Source organism: Macaca fascicularis, chromosome 4 (genome assembly GCF_037993035.2).
Source record: "Macaca fascicularis isolate 582-1 chromosome 4, T2T-MFA8v1.1".
Classification (NCBI taxonomy): domain Eukaryota; kingdom Metazoa; phylum Chordata; class Mammalia; order Primates; family Cercopithecidae; genus Macaca; species Macaca fascicularis.
In genome coordinates, this window is record NC_088378.1 from 114,565,033 (window position 1) to 114,585,087 (window position 20,055).

Here is a 20,055-nt window from a genome sequence, read left to right on the forward strand (position 1 = left end):
AATGTTCATGTTGAAACCCTGATGCTTACAAGGAGAGAAAAGAACTTTTACCCTAATTAACCAAGTGGGAGGCATAAAAAAGTACCAGTAATAAAGCTACTTAACCTTTCCTCTCCCCACCACGCAAAAAACAATGCCTTAGGAACAAATGACTGGACACCGATATACAAAACCAGCAACTCCAAATATCTGTATTTTTACTGAAATAAGTACCTCTGGAAAGACTTTCAATTAACAGAGAAATTAACGAAGACTAATTTCTCCTAGTATGATACCATACGATCGATTCTGATTACAATATTCCAAAGATCCTATTTATACAGCAATCTTCAGTCTAATAAAAACCACTTTTTAGTCCTGCTAATGGTAAATTTCTGAAAACTTATAAAGAATAAGAGACTCAAACTTGTATCACTTCTCTATGCTATGGTGAAAAATTCAAAAATCTGAAAAATCACCAGCCTGGCTGTATAATAACAAATATGAGAGAACTTATCACTCTGTTACTTATAGCAGGGGTCCCCAACCCCAAAGTCATGGACCAGTACCAGTCTGTGGCCTGTTAGGAACTGGGCCGCACGGCAGGAGGTGAGTAGCAGGTGAGCCAGCATTACCACCTGAGCTCCTCCTCCTGTCAGATCAGCAGCGGCATTAGATTCTCATAGGAGCACAAACCCTATTGTGAACTGCACATGCAAGGGGATCTAGGTTGTGCGCTCCTTATGAGAATCTAATGCCCCACCTCCTGCCTCCATCCATGGAAAAATTGTCTTCCATGAAACCAGTCCCTGGTGCCAAAATGGTTGGGGACTGTTGACTTACAGTATAAACTTAGGTTACATCCCAAAGGACAATTTTGTTTGTTGATTGGCAACTAGAAGCATTGAGACCACAAATCCCTTGAAATTGTATGCAATGTAGTATATATATGTTTATTTTGGGGGAAGGAAGGTATAGAAAGTTTTCATCAGATCCTCAAAAAGGTCCAGTGACCCCTTCATCCCAAAAACCATATTGCCTTAAGAAACTGACTGGCTGTCAAATCTGAAAACAAGAAGGAACACTATGTTTAGCTATGTGCAAGGAGTTAGCCTGGCATTCTTTAGTAACAAAAATTATATTAATGGACATTGAGAGATTTACTGAGTCCCATTATATATTAAATACCATTCCTTAATAGAAACTATCACTCAACTATTCACAAAGCTATTTGTTAGGAAAGGAAATGGAATAAAAAGTTATCCAAGAAAATGATTTTTCTTTGATTCCTTATAAAGTTCACTACAGGCAATTTGATGGTTTTAAGTCTTCCATGAAGAAAAAGTTTGGTCTTAAATCAGATAACTAAGCCTGAATATACTATGATTCAGTGTAACATTAAAAATGTAGTGGCTAGGAATCACATTTTCTTTTTATGGTAGTAATAATAAAAAATAGCTATTATTTGTTAAATAGCTAAAGTGCTTTATATACTGTGCTAAACACTTTACATACATCACTATTACAACCATATAAATACAAAAAAATGAGGCTCCAAAAAAGTAACATGCCTGAAATCGCACTGCTAGGAAACAGCAAAGTTAGCATTTGAACCAAAGCCTATATCCTTCTTCATGCAGTGCACAATCTCTGTATGTTACAAAAATTAAGAATAAGTACACATGTGCATCCAAAAAGTAGTTAGTTCAAGTGAGTACTGAGTATGGGTGATTTAAAAAAAAAAAAAAAATCTAGAACATAAGAGTCATTTGGAACGGCATAGTCAGCAGATATTAATAACCTATATCTTACCTCCAACCCTAATATACCCATGAAAGCCTACTCATATTCACCTCTCATTCCAAACATAATTGAAATAGAGGCAAAACCCTAACAGCTTTCACATTTGGAGTTATAAATGTTCCCAAAAGCAGAAGCGTAAGAGAAGGAAAGGGAGGTTGGCCTTGTGTGGCAAAAGTCAAACTTTATCTTACAGGATATTAAGTAGATGTTGAGGACTGGGAAGGGGATGGCAAAAGAGTAGAAGAGGTGTTTTGATTTTTGTTTGTTTATTTTTGAGATGAAGTTTTGCTCTTATTGCCCAGGTTGGAGCACAATGGTACGATCTCGGCTCACTGCAACCTCTGCCTCCCGGGTTCAAGTGATTCTACTGCCTCAGCCTCCCAAGTAGCTGGGATTACAGGCAACAGCCACCATGCCCAGCTAATTTTTGTATATTTAGTAGAGACGGGGTTTCACCATGTTGACCAGGCTGGTCTTGAACTTCTGACATCAGGTGATCCACCTGCCTTGGTCTCCCAAAGTGCTGGGATTACAGACGTGAGCCACTGCACACAGTGGCTTTTGTTTGTTTGTTTTGTTGTTGTTAAGAAAAAAGAAATTCACAGATAGAAAAAACAAGTGAAAACAAAAATTAAAGAGGAAGTGACATAAAGATACAAGAGTTCATTTTCTTTTATAATCTTCCATCATTACTCTGCTTTAAAGAGTATAAAGAGCACAGATTACTGATTCCTAACTTTGCAGAAGTGAATTGATCCACTATAATCAGTGACTAGAGCAAAATTCTCCAAAATGGGTTTTCAATCAAAATGTACTTCCAAATATATTGAAAGAAAAAAAAATCTAGGAGGCAAGCAGAGTTGAAAACTTTAAAAAAGGCACACAATAAAAATGCCAAAAAGCCACTATTTTTCATTAAGGTAATTCATTAATATCTTCAAACCTTATTCATGAATTTAAATTATTAGCCTATTTAAACATTAATTATTCTATCCATATTTCTTCAGAGATTACGAAAAAGAGAGGTATAGCTCAGTGGTAGAACATTTGACTGCAGAAATTATGAAAAATGAAAAACAAAACTTCTGAATCCTTAGAATTACATCTTTTCTTATGTACTAGGAAGTGAAAATGGACATCAGCACTCCTTTCATTGAATAATCTCACAAAGGTACAGAAGAAAGTGCAAGGCCCAGCAATAAGATAGGATGTACCCACTTCTCTAAGGACCTAAAAGCCTAACAGCATTTCATTTTGTCACTGTCAACCTCCTAAATGATCGCCTTTTTTATTGCTTTCCTGTTTTCAACTGTAAACACACTGCTTTCTAAAAGACTGAAGGTCAATTTGGAATTTCAGGAACAAAGTGAAGATGTGAATTCTGAGCTCTTAAAATTGTAGTAACATACTATAACGCATGAATATATATTTTATATACATCAATAGAGATTTTATCTACTAGATCAAAAAAAGGCTCCAGAAAATTATTATGAATTCATCCTCCTCCTAAAACACTAAAGAATGAAAGTGAGATTTAAAAAAAAAAGAGAAGTAAGATAGAAGTAAGAGAACATGATGGTTTAGTAAGCAGGCAACAGTTCACTAGCGGACAGCAGTTTATTGGTTTCTCTCAGCAGTGAAGTCTCCTCCTCTTGGGTGGTTTGCACTGTGACTGCAGCTGCGTACCTTTGGTGGTATCAGATATGCTATTTAACAAGGCACACATCATATCTCCCTCTAAGTGGTGAGGGTTTAGTATATGAGCTGGCCTCTGAGTCTTCTTAAATTGATTCTCTAGCTCCAGAAAACCTTGATCTCCTGAGAGGATGGTGAAAGGAATTTGCTTGGGTAGTTGTTCATCTAGACGGCCAGCCTAAGTTAGAACAAATGGCACAGGTTGATAAAAAATCAGCACGAGTTTCAAAACAAGTTATATCTATTCACAATGAACACATACCTAGGAAGGTATATTAAGCTTGTTCCCTAATCCCTACCAAAGTATGACACAAAGATCTCCTTCGGCTGGGTGAGTGACTCACGCCTGTAATCCCAACACTTTGAGAGGCTGAGGCAGGTGGATCGCTTGAGGTCAGGAGTTCAAGACCAGCCTGGCCAACATGGTGAAACCCGGTCTCTATTACAAAATGCAAAAATTAGCTGAGTGTGGTGGCATGTGCTTATAATCCCAAGCTGGATTCTCCAGGCTGAGGCTGGAGAATCGTTTGAACTTGAGAGGTAGAAGTTGCAGCCGAGATTGCGCCACTGCCCTCCAGCCTGGGCGACAGAGTGAGACTCCGTCTCAAAAAGAAAAAAAAAAAAGAAACAGAGAGAAAGACTTCCTTCATAAATTAAATACCCCACATTTAATCAAATATAAGATGCTATTAAATTATATGATAAGCTATTTTATGTGCCATAAAAAGAAAAAGCCAAAATGGAAGTCCAACAGACTTCACATAAAGTTGGAATACCAATGGGCTATACACTCAATGTAAGGGTAAATAAGAAATAAATCTGTCATAGAGAAAAGGTAAGCAAGGCAATTTGCATGATTCAATCTTGGCACTAGATAGAGGGAAAAAGAAATCTTTTGTTGTTTAAACCATAAGCTGTAGTCAACAAGTTTGCCGAGTAAATTCACATTATCAGTGTGACATGTAAGTCCTCAAGCAAAAAATGTAAAGTGGGTCTCAGTTTGGCAGTTTCTCTAGGTACCTGGCAGAGGCAGAAGCAAATGTAAATTCTATCTAGGCCAACAGTGATTGTTAAGGTACCTCTTAATTTTAGAGATACTAAAATATGAAAATGTCTTAATATATATCAAATACAGTATCATCAGCGGGTGCAGTGGCTCACACCTGTAATCCCAGCACTTTGGGAGGCCTAGGCGGGCGGATCACTTCAGGCCAGGAGTTTGAGACTAGCCTGGCTAACAGGGAGAAACCCCATCTACTGAAAATACAAATATTAGCCGAGCATGGTGGTATGCTCCTGTAGTCCCAGCTACTTGGGAGGCTGAGGCACAACAATCGTTAGAGCCCAGGGGGCTGAGGTTGCAGTGAGCTGAGATTGCGCCACTGTACTCCAGCCTGGGCAACAGAGCGACACTGTCTTAAAACCAAAAAACAGTATCATCTCTTGATCATTTATCCCACAAATAGTTGAGTATCTACCATGGATAGCTGAAGGTTTGCTAGAAGTTGAGGATAAAGCAATAAAAATATGCTATGGGGTCCTGCCTTCATAATAGTCACAGGTAGAACCTGAAGTACTGAAGAATGGTCTATAACTCTCATTACAATTCAAGTGGGAAAAAAATGCAAGTGGGTGTGAGATTCACATTAGATTTTGAATAAAACAATGACTCACATGCATACATATGGCAAAATCAGCAGCATCTTTTCTTTTACTACAGCGAGGATGAAGGAAGAAGCATCCAATCCTGTTCAGGTAATTATAAATTTTACAGTTGAGTGGAGGCTTCCAATTGGTGTTTCCTCCTATTAATTTCAGAAAAAGCAAAAATGATAATCAAACAGGAGAGGAAAGGCCAAAAATTTTATCAAGAAAAAACATATACTAGAAAAAAAATTTTCTAGAGGCAAAGTACTAAATCAGAATGTGGAAGAACTCCATCCGAGCATAAGCATCAACATCTTGTTGCTGTACAGTCTTGAGAAAGTGGACTAAATTCCCTGAATCTGTCAACTCATCTTAAAACTCACATGGATATTAAGCAAAATCAAAAGTAATGTGTGCAAAAATTCTTTGAATGGCATTATTCTGTAAGTGTAAGCATAAGTGGTTTTTACAAATGTCATCACTGTTCAATGCAGAAATGATGGGCAATCACCAAAGCTCAACTTACTAAAGCAATTATACTGGCTAACTTATCCAGGTCAGCATGTTTCTATCTTTAATCCCAATCTTTCTCTTTACATGCTATTTTCTATCAAACACGAACAACAGCAGATGCTCACTATACTAATCCTCTGTAAACCAAAGAAGCCTCTCCCCCAGGTTTGGTCAACAATTTGTAAAGAGGTTTAGATGAAGCTGAACACTTAAGAACAGCAGGATGAACCGAAGAGGCAGTTATGACATGTTGAAAATGACATTAGTCCTGTAGTTGAAAGGCCAAATTTCAAAAGCTAACTCTGCTATTTATTAGTTTTAAAACTTTGAGGGAAAAAAACAAAAACAAAAACAAAACATCTGCTTCTCTGTATTTTAAAAGGGATAAAACCATAATAATCAGTAACCATATTAGTACAAAGCCATAGTGCCTGACACACTTTAGGTGTTGAATAAAGGCTTTTTCAATCAGTATCAAAAGATCCATGAACTGTTTCTTTTTTTTTTTTTTTTTTTTGAGACGGAGTCTCGCTCTCTTGCCCAGGCTGGAGGGCAGTGGCGCGATCTCGGCTGCAACTTCTAGCTTCGCCTCCTGGGTTCACACCATTCTCCTGCCTCAGCCTCCCAAGTAGCTGGGACTACAGGTAACCGCCACCACACCTGGCTAATTTTTTGAATTTGTTTTTAGTAGAGACGGGGTTTCACTGTGTTAGCCAAGATGGTCTCGATCTCCTGACCTCACGATCTTCCCACCTCGGCCTTCCAATGTGTTGGAATTACAGGCGTGAGCCACCGCGCCCAGCCAAAAGGTCCATAAACTTTTGAGTCACCAGATAGAGCTAACATTTACCACAGAGGCATGTAGAGAAAATGACTCTAGCAGAGTAACTATAATACAAAAGAACAATATTCCAATCATGTTCCTATGATCTATCCAGGAAGGTTTAAGGGGAGGCTTTTAAACTGAACTATAGTCTAAGATGTGGGAAAAACGGTTTTCTTTTGTTTTTCTTATTAACCGTACCTTGAAAGCCCCAAATAAATGTTCCTTGGTTTAGATGCCCTGGTAGATGACCAAAAAAGTTTGACCAGTTATCAAAATCTACAAAGACTATATGAGTCATGGTTCTCAGGTAATCCAAATCTGGAAGCTCAACAATTTCTTCCTCTGAGAAGAGAGAAATATCAACATGAGTTCAGTAAGAATTTGCTAAAATCATTCTGATTTCAAGTCCAAAAGATATTAGAAGGCTAACATGCAAAAATACTAACCTTGAATGTTACTCATTTCTATCTAAACCTTTTTGTGAAATCCAAATCTGTACATGACACCATTTACACTTAAATCAGATAAAAATATTGTGAATATTTCACAAATTTTGATTATATATCCTTCTTGCAAATATTTTCCATCAACTCTAAGGCTTGTTAAAAAGTCATTTATACAGGGAATTTTTAAAAAACATTAATGTACTAGAAGAACTAGAAAACCAAGTTTTAAGGTTAAATAAGCAAAAACTACCACCACCCATAGAACATTTTCACCACCAGAATTTGGTTCTTTTCCCAGTCTAAACTGATTTATTAGTAGTCTTCTAGGTCTATGATTAAACACCCTAGAGAGCAGAAATAAGATCACCTGGAATCCTGCTGCCATAAAGCAGTGCTACAAATAGGTGCCAGTGGTACAGTGCCACCTCCCCCTATAAACACATCTTCTTGCTTCTCTCAGATTCTTCTTTCACCTTCCCCCATGCCCCAACTCTCATTCTCTCTCCCCTTTATCTTGTTTCATACTTTTCCACTTTGACAAGGCCTTAAAGTTTCCTGTGGTAATAATGCAAACTTTAGAATGTTATATTATTTAAAAAATGAATAGTTTCTATTCTAATAGTTCCCTCGAATATACTACTGCCATTCCCTTCCATTTCCAAGCCACCTTATGTCTTTTCTCTAACTTCTCAGTAACTCTAGATTTAGATATTGCATTTTCTATCAAATGCAGACTAACACAAATTCCAAAAACAAAAAGTAAACAGAAGCACACAAAAAAAAGGCCAAAGAGAATATAAAATGGCATAACCAGTGTTTCACTGTTTAGAGTTGACTAGGTAGCTCATGATTTAATTATCACTGAAAATATGCCATGACTAAAGGTGATGTTAAGATCTACATACACTATAGAGCAAGAATGTAAAAATTCAATAGTTCATAAAAATACATTACTGGCCAAAATTTGCACATATTCTCACTGTATCCAAATACACTACATTGTATAACTCACCAAGAGTTAATATTTATTTAAAAGAATATAGATTTACGTCGGGTGTGGTGGCTCACACCTGTAATCCCAACACTTGGGGAGGCGAAAATGGGAGGATTGCTTGAGGCCAGGAGTTTGAAACCAGCCTGGGCAACATAGTAAAATCCCATCTCAATAAAAAAAAATTTTTAAATAAAAGAATATACACTTAAAATTATACTCTAAACAAAACAAATTATACTTCTAAACAAAATAAAAACTTAACACCTGCCTAGACTTACTTAATCCTATCATATGGAAGACAGAAAGACTGGAGTAAGTACAAAGAAGGAATTCATATTTCAATTTTCTCCCTGGTTTCTTGCTACCACTTTAACTCTACCTCTAATTGCTATTTTAATTGTATGTTAAAGCTTTGCTTCCAAGTTAATCATAAGAAAAATATACAAATACTGAAATGACCTTTAAAATTTCTCACACTAAAGAATATGGCCAAATAGAAACAAAAAGAATTCACATGATTTATCTTTTTAGTGAATCCAAATATTACAAGAAAAACCTAAACGATATTAATACTAGGATAACTTTGAAATCTAACTTTCAGAAAGACTATCGACTTCCTTCATCTTCAAAATCTCCACACCTTTTGTAAAATAAAATGATATCTAAAATATATATTATTTAAAGCCAATATATACTCTTTGTCCCCTTAAGTTTAGAAAGTGGATAAATGTAGCAGTAGGAATACAAACCCCTAAAATGTATATACCGTAGTAATTAACATATCATCAAGAAGTTATCCTATTTCTTGCTTCAAAATCGAGGTGGGTACATTGTAAGTTTCAATATTAGTATATGAAATTTGCACAGAGCTTTAAAGCCATACCTATATTCTGATAGCTTAGGTCATTCTCAACTCCTTTCTCCAGGTCTAAACTTTTTGAATAGTTTACTGCCTGTTTCAGTTTTCTCTCTGTATGTGAGGCACTGGCAGTAAACTTGTACAGCTTTGACTTTTCAGATCCAAAGTGAGCCACACTAGGTTTCTGTAAGAAGCAATGTTTTCTATGGAAATGCTGCTGCGCACTCTCAGGATCATGAAATGCTTTGGTGCAGGTGCCACACTTGATTACGTACTGCTGCTCCTCCTCATCACTCTTTTCTTTGTGCACTTGATGGATATGAGTGTTCATGTCAGTTAAATTCTGTGTTGTTGCCGAACATAAACTGCAGCGAAACCAAAGTTTTCCTTTATCCAGCATGATTTGGAGACATCTACTATAATCTTCTTTTCTGTTGACTTTACAGATGTAACTCTCACGGCAACCACAGGTTAACTGGTTACTCGTCTCTACTACTGGAAAATCTTCTTCAGTTTTAATTGAAGTTTCAGTTTTTTCTGACACAAATACATAGTCTATGCTGTGGTGCTCCTCATAATGACTCAAAAATGCTTCTTCCACGTTAAAGATAAGATCACAAAGCCCACAGAAGTATTTAATCTTTATCTCATTGTCATGCTCATCTTGGCAATGTCGGTACAATGTTTCTATCTTATGAAAAGGCTTTCTGCAGTGAGCACAGCTATATCTATGAAACTTGTGGCTTGCCAAAGACATGCAGTGCTGTTTTACATATTCCTGGGAATCAAACATATCTTCACAAATCCGGCATTGCCATTTGCCCCTTGGAGAACTATTTGCCAGGGAATGATCAATAATAGCAATAGCTGATGAAGGCTTGTTAGCAGTCAAATTACCCAATGTTGTAGAAGATGATGGCAAAGTTTCACCTTCTACCTCATCCATCTCATAAAAATATCGGTGTCCATTATGAAATTCAGTCACATGTGCCATGATAGTATCTTTCCTTGTTAACTCCTTTTTGCATGTCCGACACCAGAAAAGAAAGTTATTTAAATGTGCTCCTCCATGAATCCGGCTCATGTGTAAACGAATGACCCCCGAATCATCACATACCTTTCCACAGACCACACATTTATAACCCATTGTGTTTGCTGAGAAAACATGCTTTTCTACTGCATCTTCACTTGGGAATCGCTGATTGCATTCACAGAACCAGGTTTTAACTACTGACTTTTCTTTCTGGACACAAGCGATACCTTCATGGCTTTTATCTTTTAAATTCATCTTCTTTTTTGGAATGGCAATGCACTCCTGTGAGCTAGATTCTTTAACAGACATGGTTCTTTTAAGTGATGAAAATTTTGATTGATCCAACAATAAATTCACGTCAGAAGAAGGATCCTTGTTCCCTTCGCTGCTGTGGCAATAGAGTAAGACTGATTCTTCCACTGAGTTAATGACTCTGACTTTGTGTCCTGAATTCTGCTTATGATTGTGGGTGCTGGTTTCATCCACGAAGACTTGATTGCAATCTGGACAATAACCTCTTAATATGAATTTCTCTGCAACCTGGGTAATGCTCTTCTCAGCTACAGCTACAGGCCCAGCATTTCGACAACGAACTCTAAATTAGATAAAAAGAAATAGAAACTCTTTGAGAAGTATTTTCTAAACATACCATTGCTGCATTTTATTGCAGGAACTATAAAATAACCAATGTATATATAAGCACTAAAAGATACTTTTCAATAAAGATGCAGATGACATAATGATGTTCTATCACCTCAAATACTTGAGTATTATCTGCATTTTATCTATTTCTAGTTAAAATACAAAAGGCTAAAACTAGATTCAAATTTTTTAAAATTCAGGCAAATTTTAGAAAACTAAAATCTGTGTCAAAAGCACTGACAGAGGACCTTATTGAACAGGCAAATTATTAGACTCTCCATGGTAATTAAACTGTATGAAAGAACACTATGGTTAAGATTCTAGACAACCCAGAACCTATTCTTTAATAATTGATTAATGTTGATACTATAAGGCTGTAGTAACCAAAACAACATGCACTGGTGTAAAAACAGACACACAGATCAATGGAACAGAACAAAGAACCCAGTAATAAAGCCACATACCTACAAACTACTGATCTTTGACGAAACTGACAAAAATACACACTGGGGAAAGGATGCTCTATTTAATAAATGGTGCTGAGAAAACTGGATAGCCATATGCAGAAGAATAAAATTGAACCCATATCTTTCATCATATACAAAAAATAACTCAAGATGGATTAAAGACTAAGACCTGAAACTATAAAAATTCTAGAAGAAAGCCTCGGAAAACCCCTTCTGGACAATGGCCTAGGCAAAAAATTTATGACTAAGTCCTCAAAAGCAAATGCAACAAAGCCCTAAAATAGACAAATCGGACTTAAAAGCTTAAGCATAGCAAAACAAATAATCAAGAGAATAAAGACAACTTATAGAATGTGAGAATATCGGCAAACTATGCATCTGACAAAGGACTAATATTCAGAATCTACTAGGAACTTAACAACAAAAAAACCCACAAATAATCCCATTAAGAAGTGGGCAAAGGACACGAATAGACATTTTTCAAAAGAAGACATACAAGTGGCCCATAAATACTCAACATTACTAATCATCAGAGAACTTCAAATTAAAACAACAATGCGATACCAGCTTACACCAGTCAGAATGGCTGTTATTAAAAAGTCAAAAAACAACTGATGTTGGCAAGGATACAGAGAAAAGGGACCACTTATACACTGCTGGTGGGAATGTAAATTAGTACAACCTCTATAGAAAACAATATGGAAATTTCTCAAAAAAAAACAAAAATAGAACCACACTTTGATCCAGCAGTCCCACTACTGATATCTACCTAAAGAAAAAGCAAGCATTATATCAAAAAGACACCTACCATTGTACATTTACCACAGCACCATTCACAATAGCAATAATGAATGGAATCAACCTAAGTGTCCATCAACGGATTATTGAATAAAGAAAATATGGCATATATACCATGGAATACTACTCAGTCATAAAAAAGAATGAAATCATGCCTTTTGAAGCAACATGTATGGAACTGGAGGCCATTATCCTAAGTGAAATAACTCAGAATGTCAAATACTGAAAATTTTCAGTTCTAAGTGGGAGTTAAACAATGGGTACACATGGACATATAGAGTAGAATAATAAATAGACACTGAAAACTCCAAAAGGTGGGAGGTTAGGAAACAGGTAAGGGTTGAAAAATAACCTATTGAGTACAATGTTCACTATTTGGATGACAGGTACATTAAAAGCCCAGATATCTGAGCTTCACAATATACCCATGTAACAAAACTGCACTCGTATGCCCTAAATCTGTAAGTAAAGAAATAAAAATAAAGAACTGGTTAATTTTATGTCAGACAAATGTCATGCCCATAGTTGCTTTTGCACTGAAGAACTAGGCTCAATAAAACCACGTACTATTCCACAAATTAACTCAAAATAAATCAACTTCTCTAGGAAAATAAAAAAATAGAAAAACTGTGTCTTCTCTTCACTACTAAACTCCAGAGAGAACAGACCAGCTACAATTTTATACATTTAATATATTTCAAAAGAAAAAAATTATACAAAATATGTTCTCTAATTATTTTGGAATTAAATTGGAAATGAGAAATAATAAAAATCCCTAAATGTTTATAAATTAAATACCTAAATGTAACATCTATAAACCTTTAGAAGTTAAGCAACACGTATCTTTTTTGTGTGTTTGGAGACAGAAAATCTTTCCGTCGCCCAGGCTGGAGGTCAGTGGCGCAATCTTGGATCACTGCAACCTCTGCTTCCCGGGTTCAAGCGATTCTCTTGCCTCAGCTACCAAGTAGCTGGGATTACAGGCACGCACCACCACACCCGGTTAATTTTTTTGTATTTTTAGTAGAGATGGGGTTTCTCCATGTTAGCCAGCTGGTCTCGAACTCCTGAGCTCAGGCAATCCACCTGCCTAAGCCTCCCAAAGTGTTAGGATTACAGGTGTGAGCCACGTGCCCGGCGAAGCAACACATTTCTAATAAACCTATAGGTCAAAGAATAAATCAAAAGGGCAAAGATAACATTTTTCAAAAATGTTTTTAAAAGCTTTATTGAGATACAATTCACGGCTAGGTGCAGTGGCACATGCCTATAATCCCAGCACTTTGGGAGGGCGGATCACTCGAGGTCAGGAGTTCAAGACCATCCTGGCCAACATGGTGAAACTCCATCTCTACAAAAAGCACAAAATTTAGCCAGGCATGGTGACACACATCTATAGTCCCAGCTACTTGGGAGGCTGAGGAACGAGAATTGCTTGAACTCAGGAGGTGGAGGTTGCAGTGAGCCAAGATTGCACCATTGCACTCCAGCCTGGGTGACAGAGAGACCCTGTCTTTAAAAAAAAAAAAAAAAAAAAAAGGATATAATTCACATAATTCACCCATTTAGGGTATATAATTTCAACTGTTTTTCACATAAAGATATGTGCAACCATCAATACAGTCAATTTTAGAACATCGCGTCATGTCAAAAAGAAAACCCATGCCCTTTAACTATCACCTCCCCACCTCCCTTTTCGACATGCTCCCCAACTCCAAGCAACCACTGAGCCCTAAGCAACTACTTGCTGTGTCTACAGATTTCCCTATTCTGGAATTTCATGTGAATGGAATCATATAAATGGATTTTTTGAGTAGCTTATTTCATTTAGCATAATGTTTTCAAAGTTCATTGAGGTTGTAACATGTAATCAGGATTTCAATCCTTTTCATGGCCAAATAATATTCCCTTGTATGGATAGGTCCATTTTAAAAAATCCATTTGTCAGCTGATAGACATTAGGGGTGGTCCCACTTTTTTACTATTATGAATAATGCTGCTATAAACAAACATACAAGTCTTTGTGTGGATATACGTTCACACTGCTCTTGGCTGTCAACAAGTAGAAATTGCTGGATCATATGGTAGCTCTACAGTTAAATGAGGAAAAAAGAGATACGTATTTTTAACTGAATAAAAATGAAAACACAACTTATCAACATCTGTGTGATGCTGGTAAAGCAGGGCTTAGAGGGAAATTTATATTTTTAAACGTTTACATTGAAAACAAAGATCCAAAGTCAATCTAAACTTCTACCTTTAAGAGCTAGACAAAGATAAGCAAATTAAACTCAAAGTTTAAAGAGCAGAAATTAATGAACTAGAAAATGGGCAAACAACAGAGAATTGCCAGGGAAACCAGACAATGGTTGGTGTAAAAATCAACAAAAATTTGAAATAGATTATAGAAATAAACATAAATATTTAAAAATATCAAAGCTGAATTCAGGAAAATAAAATACATTCTTTAAGCAAGAAGAGGCAAGGGTTTCTCAGGACACAGAAAGCATAACTATAAAAGAAGAAAATAATCAACAAATTACACCTAATGCAAAGAAAAGCTTCTGTTCATCAAAAGATATAATTAAAAATATGAATATGCAAAATCACAGCTAGGAAAATATACTCATAAATATTTGTATATTCTAGAAATTCCTATATTCTAGATACAAATCTGACAAAAGATTTATATGTAGAATATGTAAAGAACCCCAACTCACTATTAAGGCAAATAATCCACTTTTGAAAACCGGCAAAAGACTTGAACAGAGATTTCACGAAGATAAACAAATGGCCCATAAGCACATCAAAAAGTGCCCAACATCATTGTTTATCAAGAAAATGTGCATAATAAACTGAGACGTAAGAACAGCTAAAATGAAAAAGAGTGGCAAGATCAAATGTTAGCAAGGGTGAAGAGTAACTAGAACTTTCACACCTTACCTGTAGGAATGTAAACCAGTACAACCAACTTTGGATATTTAGTACATTCTCATAAATTTAAATATACACTTACTTCTGAACCAACAATTCCACTTTTCAATGTCCATCCAAGAGAAATGAAAACATATGACCATGAAAAGACTTGTACAAAATACTCAAAGCAGCTTTATTCATAAAAGCTATAAATTGTAAACAATCCAAGTAGCTATCAACACGGGAACTGATCAACGAATTGTGCTATATTCACACAATACTACTTACCAATAAAGAGGAACAATGTACTAAGCAATATAGATAATCTCACAGATACAATGGCAATCACAAATCATACTGGAATCTTTTCTTGGTCACTTGATAAATTTGGCCTTTGAGATTTAATCTTTCACCTGTATATGACACTTTCCATTCTGGTTGACTTACAGCCAAGGTTCTACTTTAACCCTTTCCTCTCCTACTCATACTTACAGAACACACACAGAAAAACACACAAAACTTAGAACTGTTAGCTTGCTTTACACTTGCAGCAATATCAATATATCCATGTTTTCCACATCTCTAACTTCTATCACTATGCTAAATTTGGTTAATTTCCAGGCAACTGTATATTCTCATTTTAAAATGAGAGAAACATGGAATAGAAAATGTATTTGTTGAAACTTCTCACTGGCAGACAGCTCATCCGTACTCCTTTACAGCTCCAGACTCATACAAACCTGAAATGGGCAGTGAGCTCCATGTGGGAACGCAGTGTCTGGTGGCAGGCCACACACTTAACTTGAAATGGAACATCTTTGCACAGAGAGATCAATAGTTTCTTTGCAAAAGATGGAAAAGATATTGGATGTGCAATTCCTTTGTTCTCTGAAAGACAAAATAAACTATAATTTGCAAAGTTATCTGAGTATAGAGTAACCCAACCTTCCTCTCCTTAGCCCTTCTCAACATTAGTTGGAGTAAGTAAAAGAAGACAGTTATTTTGGCAATAAAAATCTAAGGGAAGCCACTTTCTGGCCTTAAATACAAAGAATGCCTTACTCATATTCAAATTAAAATTTGAGTCTTAAATGCCAAGAAACAGAAAAATTTCACAATATTATGATATAACATAACATTATCCTGAATAAATATTTGCTTCCCAAGTTTTTCTTCACTCTTCAAAGTTAGTAAGCCTTACTCATACATATAAATAAATATTAAGAATCTTTGTTTTTAAGTAAGAATTGAGATAATCTTTTATTTTCATAGTTCTAAAACTAAGATGAGGATATGTAATCTCAAGAATGATCTGAGAAGTACGATAAATCGCAAAGATTAAAGTAGTTTAATAATTTTCAGCAGAAGAGAGTATTAACATACCACCCAGTTTGAAACTCTGATGGAAATGATTCTTTCCAGACATATGCTTCGAACACTCATCCTTGCTGCTAAAAAGAAGGAAGCAATTTGGACATGCAAAACACTGAATAATCTGAGGAAGAAGGTTGTTGTTATGTCCATCATCTGTGGCTTCCTAAAAGATAAGACAAAGCTGTATTATGGAAAACTAAAATAAATAAGTTCTTGAAAAAACTCAAAATTTCCTATTTGTCATTTATTTGCAATATCCTGTATCAATTTTTAACATGAAAGATGTTCTTCCCTGAGTGTGAATTATGGAACTTTTATCATAACTGAGGTCCCAAATGTCAAATTTTTAGTTTTTTTTCCTCAAAACCAAATTACGGCCATCTGTTGTAGTAACAAATATAGAAGAACATTTGCTTTCTATATAGTTTTCATTTTTACATACACATTCACATGTAATATACAAATGCATAAATGTGATCACACCACATACACTTTTCCTAATGTTTGGCTTTATTCACTATACCCTGCATTATTATTCTTCCATAAATTTATCCATGCTTAATCAGTTACAAAGACACATCGAAATAAGGGGGAATGTCATTGTTTTATCAAATATTATTTTATAGGCTCTTCTGCCTATCAGTTTTCTCATTCCATAGTACCTAAAGGAAATCCCTAAAATTCAGCTGGTGTATCTCTAATTAATACTTCTTAATGGTTGCAAACTATGCCAGGGTGTGAATCTATTCAACTCAATCAGCATTTATTTAGTTTTTTCCTTAAGTTTTGATTTTTTTTTTCCCCACTAGAAATAATGATCTTGTAAACATCCTTGAATATATATTCTTACTGGTAGGTGCTTTTTTCTTATTCTCAAGAGTAGCCCTATAGGGCTAATGGGTATATATATTTCAATATTAAAAGACACCGTATGACTGGTTTTCAAAAAGGCTATACCAATTCACATATCCCCTAGTACTGAATGAGCCTGGCAGTAATATATATTACAGATCTTTTTCATTTTTGTCAGGTCAATTTTTGTATTTTTGGTAGAGACAGGGTTTCCCCATGTAGCCCAGGCTGGTCTCGAACTTCTGGGTTCAAGTGATCCACCCGCCTTGGCCTCCCAAAGTGCTGGGATTACAGCCGCGAGCCACCATGCCTGGCCTTCATTGGTACTTTAATTTGCAATTCCTATCTATAAGTGAGTTTGAGCATTTATTCATACATTTCTTGGCTACCCAGATGTGTTCTTATGTGAATTTTTTATTCATATTCTTTAGCTTTATTTCTCAATTGTTTCGTTTTTTCTCCTTCTGGTCAATTTGTATCAGTCCTGTTACTGAAATTAATTCTCTGCCTCATTTTCCATTTTGCAATATTTTTTCAAATATATATGTTGTTTATAGTCTTATTTACTTATTTTTGAAACAAGAGCTCACTCTGTCACCCAGGCTGGCCCACTGCACCCTTGACATCCTGGGCTCAAGCAATCCTCCTATCCCAGCCTCCCAAGTAGCTGGGACCACAGGCATACACGAATATACCTAGCTAATTTTTTTATTTTTTGTGAAGGCAAGGTCTTTCCATGTTGCCCAGGCTGGTCTCTAACTCCTGGACTCTAGCAATTCTCTCGCCTTGGCCTCCTAAAGTGCTGCGATAACAGGCATAAGCCACCGTGATCGGCCTATGGTCACTTTTAAAATTTGACATAGTCAAATAAGTATGTCTTTTCTAGCATCTAAGTTTCTAAACCTTGTTAAGAGCCTCCTCTATCTTAAAATAGGAAATTTTAAAAAGTGTGTATTTATAAGTGTACGTATATTTGTGTGTGCTTGTTATAAATATAATTTAACTTCTTGTTAATAGTCTTTAGAGTAATAGCCTTAAAGATTGTATCGTGCCTCATATTTACTATCATTAACACTAGAACCATCAGTATAGTTTGTGGAGTGCTTATGAGATGCAACCAGAAGAGAGATAAAAAATTTTTATTTATACTGAGCATTTGTCAGGAACTACACTGAGGTTCTAAATATGTTTACCTACTTAATCCTCATAATAACCCCATAAGGTACCATTTTCATTATTTAGAAATGAGAAAATTGAACTTCTGATAAGTCAACCAACTTACCCCTCCTCCCAAGTTGTACCCCTCCATAGAAAAGACAAACTTCCATTTAAACCCAGCTTTACAATACTCATTATGAATTCTATGCTGCTGTCACTACACCCTCCCCACCACACTCCCCTCCTGTTTCAATTTGATGAGTGCCACACAGAAGAAATAACACCAAGGAGGACATTTTCATTCCAATTTGAAGATTCTAAATGATAAGAGTAATAAAGGCATTTAGTAACCACCAATTTATACATATTTCTCCTGATCGAAGAACCCTAAACTCAATAAATCATTTTTAGTTTAATTGTGAGTTATAAATGAACTCACATAAAGTTGTTTAGATGATTTGCTCAACAGAACCAAAATGTGATTCTATATAAAATTTTATTAGAATATACTTGTTACAAAAATATGGCATACTTGGCCAGGAGCAGTGGCTCACACCTGTAATCCCAGCACTTTGGGAGGCTGAGTTGGGAGGACTGCTTTGCCCAGGAATTTGAGACCATCCTGGGTAACATAGCAGGACCCCATTTCTCTCTCTCTCAAAAAAAAAATTATATATATATATGGCATACCTGCAAATACATTCTACAAATTGGGAGAAGGAATGGGAAATAAGATATCTGATAAGTTAAAGTGCTCAATTCCTTTTTACCATATTTCTGGTTACATTAAAAGACACCATACAAACTTGTACAAAAAAAAAAAAAAAATAGGGCTGGGCATGGTGGCTCATGCCTGTAATCCTAGCACTCTGGGAGGCTGAGGCAGCAGACCACAAGGTCAGGAGTTCGAGATCAGCCTGGCCAACATGGTGAAACCCTGTCTCTACTAAAAATACAAAAAATTAGCCGGGTGTGGTGGCAGGCGCCTATAATCCCAGATACCCAGGAGGCTGAGGCAGGAGAACCATTTGAACCCGGGAGGCAGAGGTTGCAGTGAGTGGAGACCACACCACTGTACTCCAGCCCGCAAAAGAGAGCTAGACTCCGTCTTAAAAAAAAAGGTAGGGCCAGGCTCAGTGGCTCACGCCTGTAATCCCAACACTTTGGGAGGCCGAGGTGGGCGGATCACGAGGTCAGGAGATTGAGACCATCCTGGCGAACACGGTGAAACCCCGTCTCTACTGATAAATACAAAAAAAAAAAAAATTAGCCGGGCGTGGTGGCGGGCGCCTGTGCTCCCAGTTACTCGGGAGACTGACACAGGAGAATGGCATTAACCCGGGAGGCGGTGGAGCTTGCAGTGAGCGGAGATTGCACCACTGCACTCCAGCCTGGGCGACAGAGCGAGACTCCGTCTCAAAAAAAAAAAAAAGGTAGAACCAAAATACCATTTCACATCCACTAGAATGGCTAAATTTAAAAAGACAGGTAGTAAGTATGGATAAGATGTAGAGAAACTGAAACCCACAAACATTGCTGGAAGGAAAGTAAAATGGTGCAGTGCACTAGACAGCAGTTTGGCATTTCTTCAAAAAAATTAAAAAGGTACCATATGACCTAGCAATTTTAAAACGTATGTTTACACAAAACTTGGATGTTTGTTTATAGAAGCATTATTCGTAACAGCTAAAAAGTAGAAACAACCCAAATGTCCATCAACTGATGAACTGTTAAATAAAATGCGGCATATGTACTTACAATGAAATATTATTTAGCAATGAAAAGAAATGAAGTACTGATACATGCTACAATATGAATAAGCCTTGAAACACATTATGACAAGTGAAACAATCTAGTCACAAAGGCTGCATATTGTTTGATTCCTTTTACATAAAATATCCAGAATAGATAAATCCATGGACACACAAAGTAGCTTAGTGGTTGCCTAGGGATGGGGAAGATGGGTTAGCAAAGAAGAAAAGTCACCTTAGATGATACAGTAGCCCTAGAAACAGAATAACCAGTGGTAGCGTCAACCAACTCACAAATGACA

The 20,055-nt window shown here is 36.4% G+C and overlaps 1 protein-coding gene across 13 annotated transcripts in view; it reads right to left on the reverse strand.

The window, feature by feature from the left end:
- ZNF451 (zinc finger protein 451) overlaps positions 1–20,055 on the reverse strand; it is an 82,412-nt gene that overhangs the window by 13,741 nt on the left and 48,616 nt on the right. For 6 of the 13 annotated variants that reach the window (XM_074037728.1, XM_005552650.5, XM_045390240.3 and 3 more), the window contains 6 exons: positions 16,002–16,155; positions 15,359–15,506; positions 8,787–10,390; positions 6,662–6,805; positions 5,152–5,282; positions 3,469–3,655 (listed from right to left, as the gene is read on the reverse strand). In XM_074037728.1, the coding sequence (XP_073893829.1) occupies positions 3,469–3,655; positions 5,152–5,282; positions 6,662–6,805; positions 8,787–10,390; positions 15,359–15,506; positions 16,002–16,155 (2,368 nt within the window). The remainder of the gene's footprint in view (positions 1–3,468; positions 3,656–5,151; positions 5,283–6,661; positions 6,806–8,786; positions 10,391–15,358; positions 15,507–16,001; positions 16,156–20,055) is intronic. The other 7 variants (XM_074037730.1, XM_074037726.1, XM_074037729.1 and 4 more) reach the window with 2 other exon arrangements.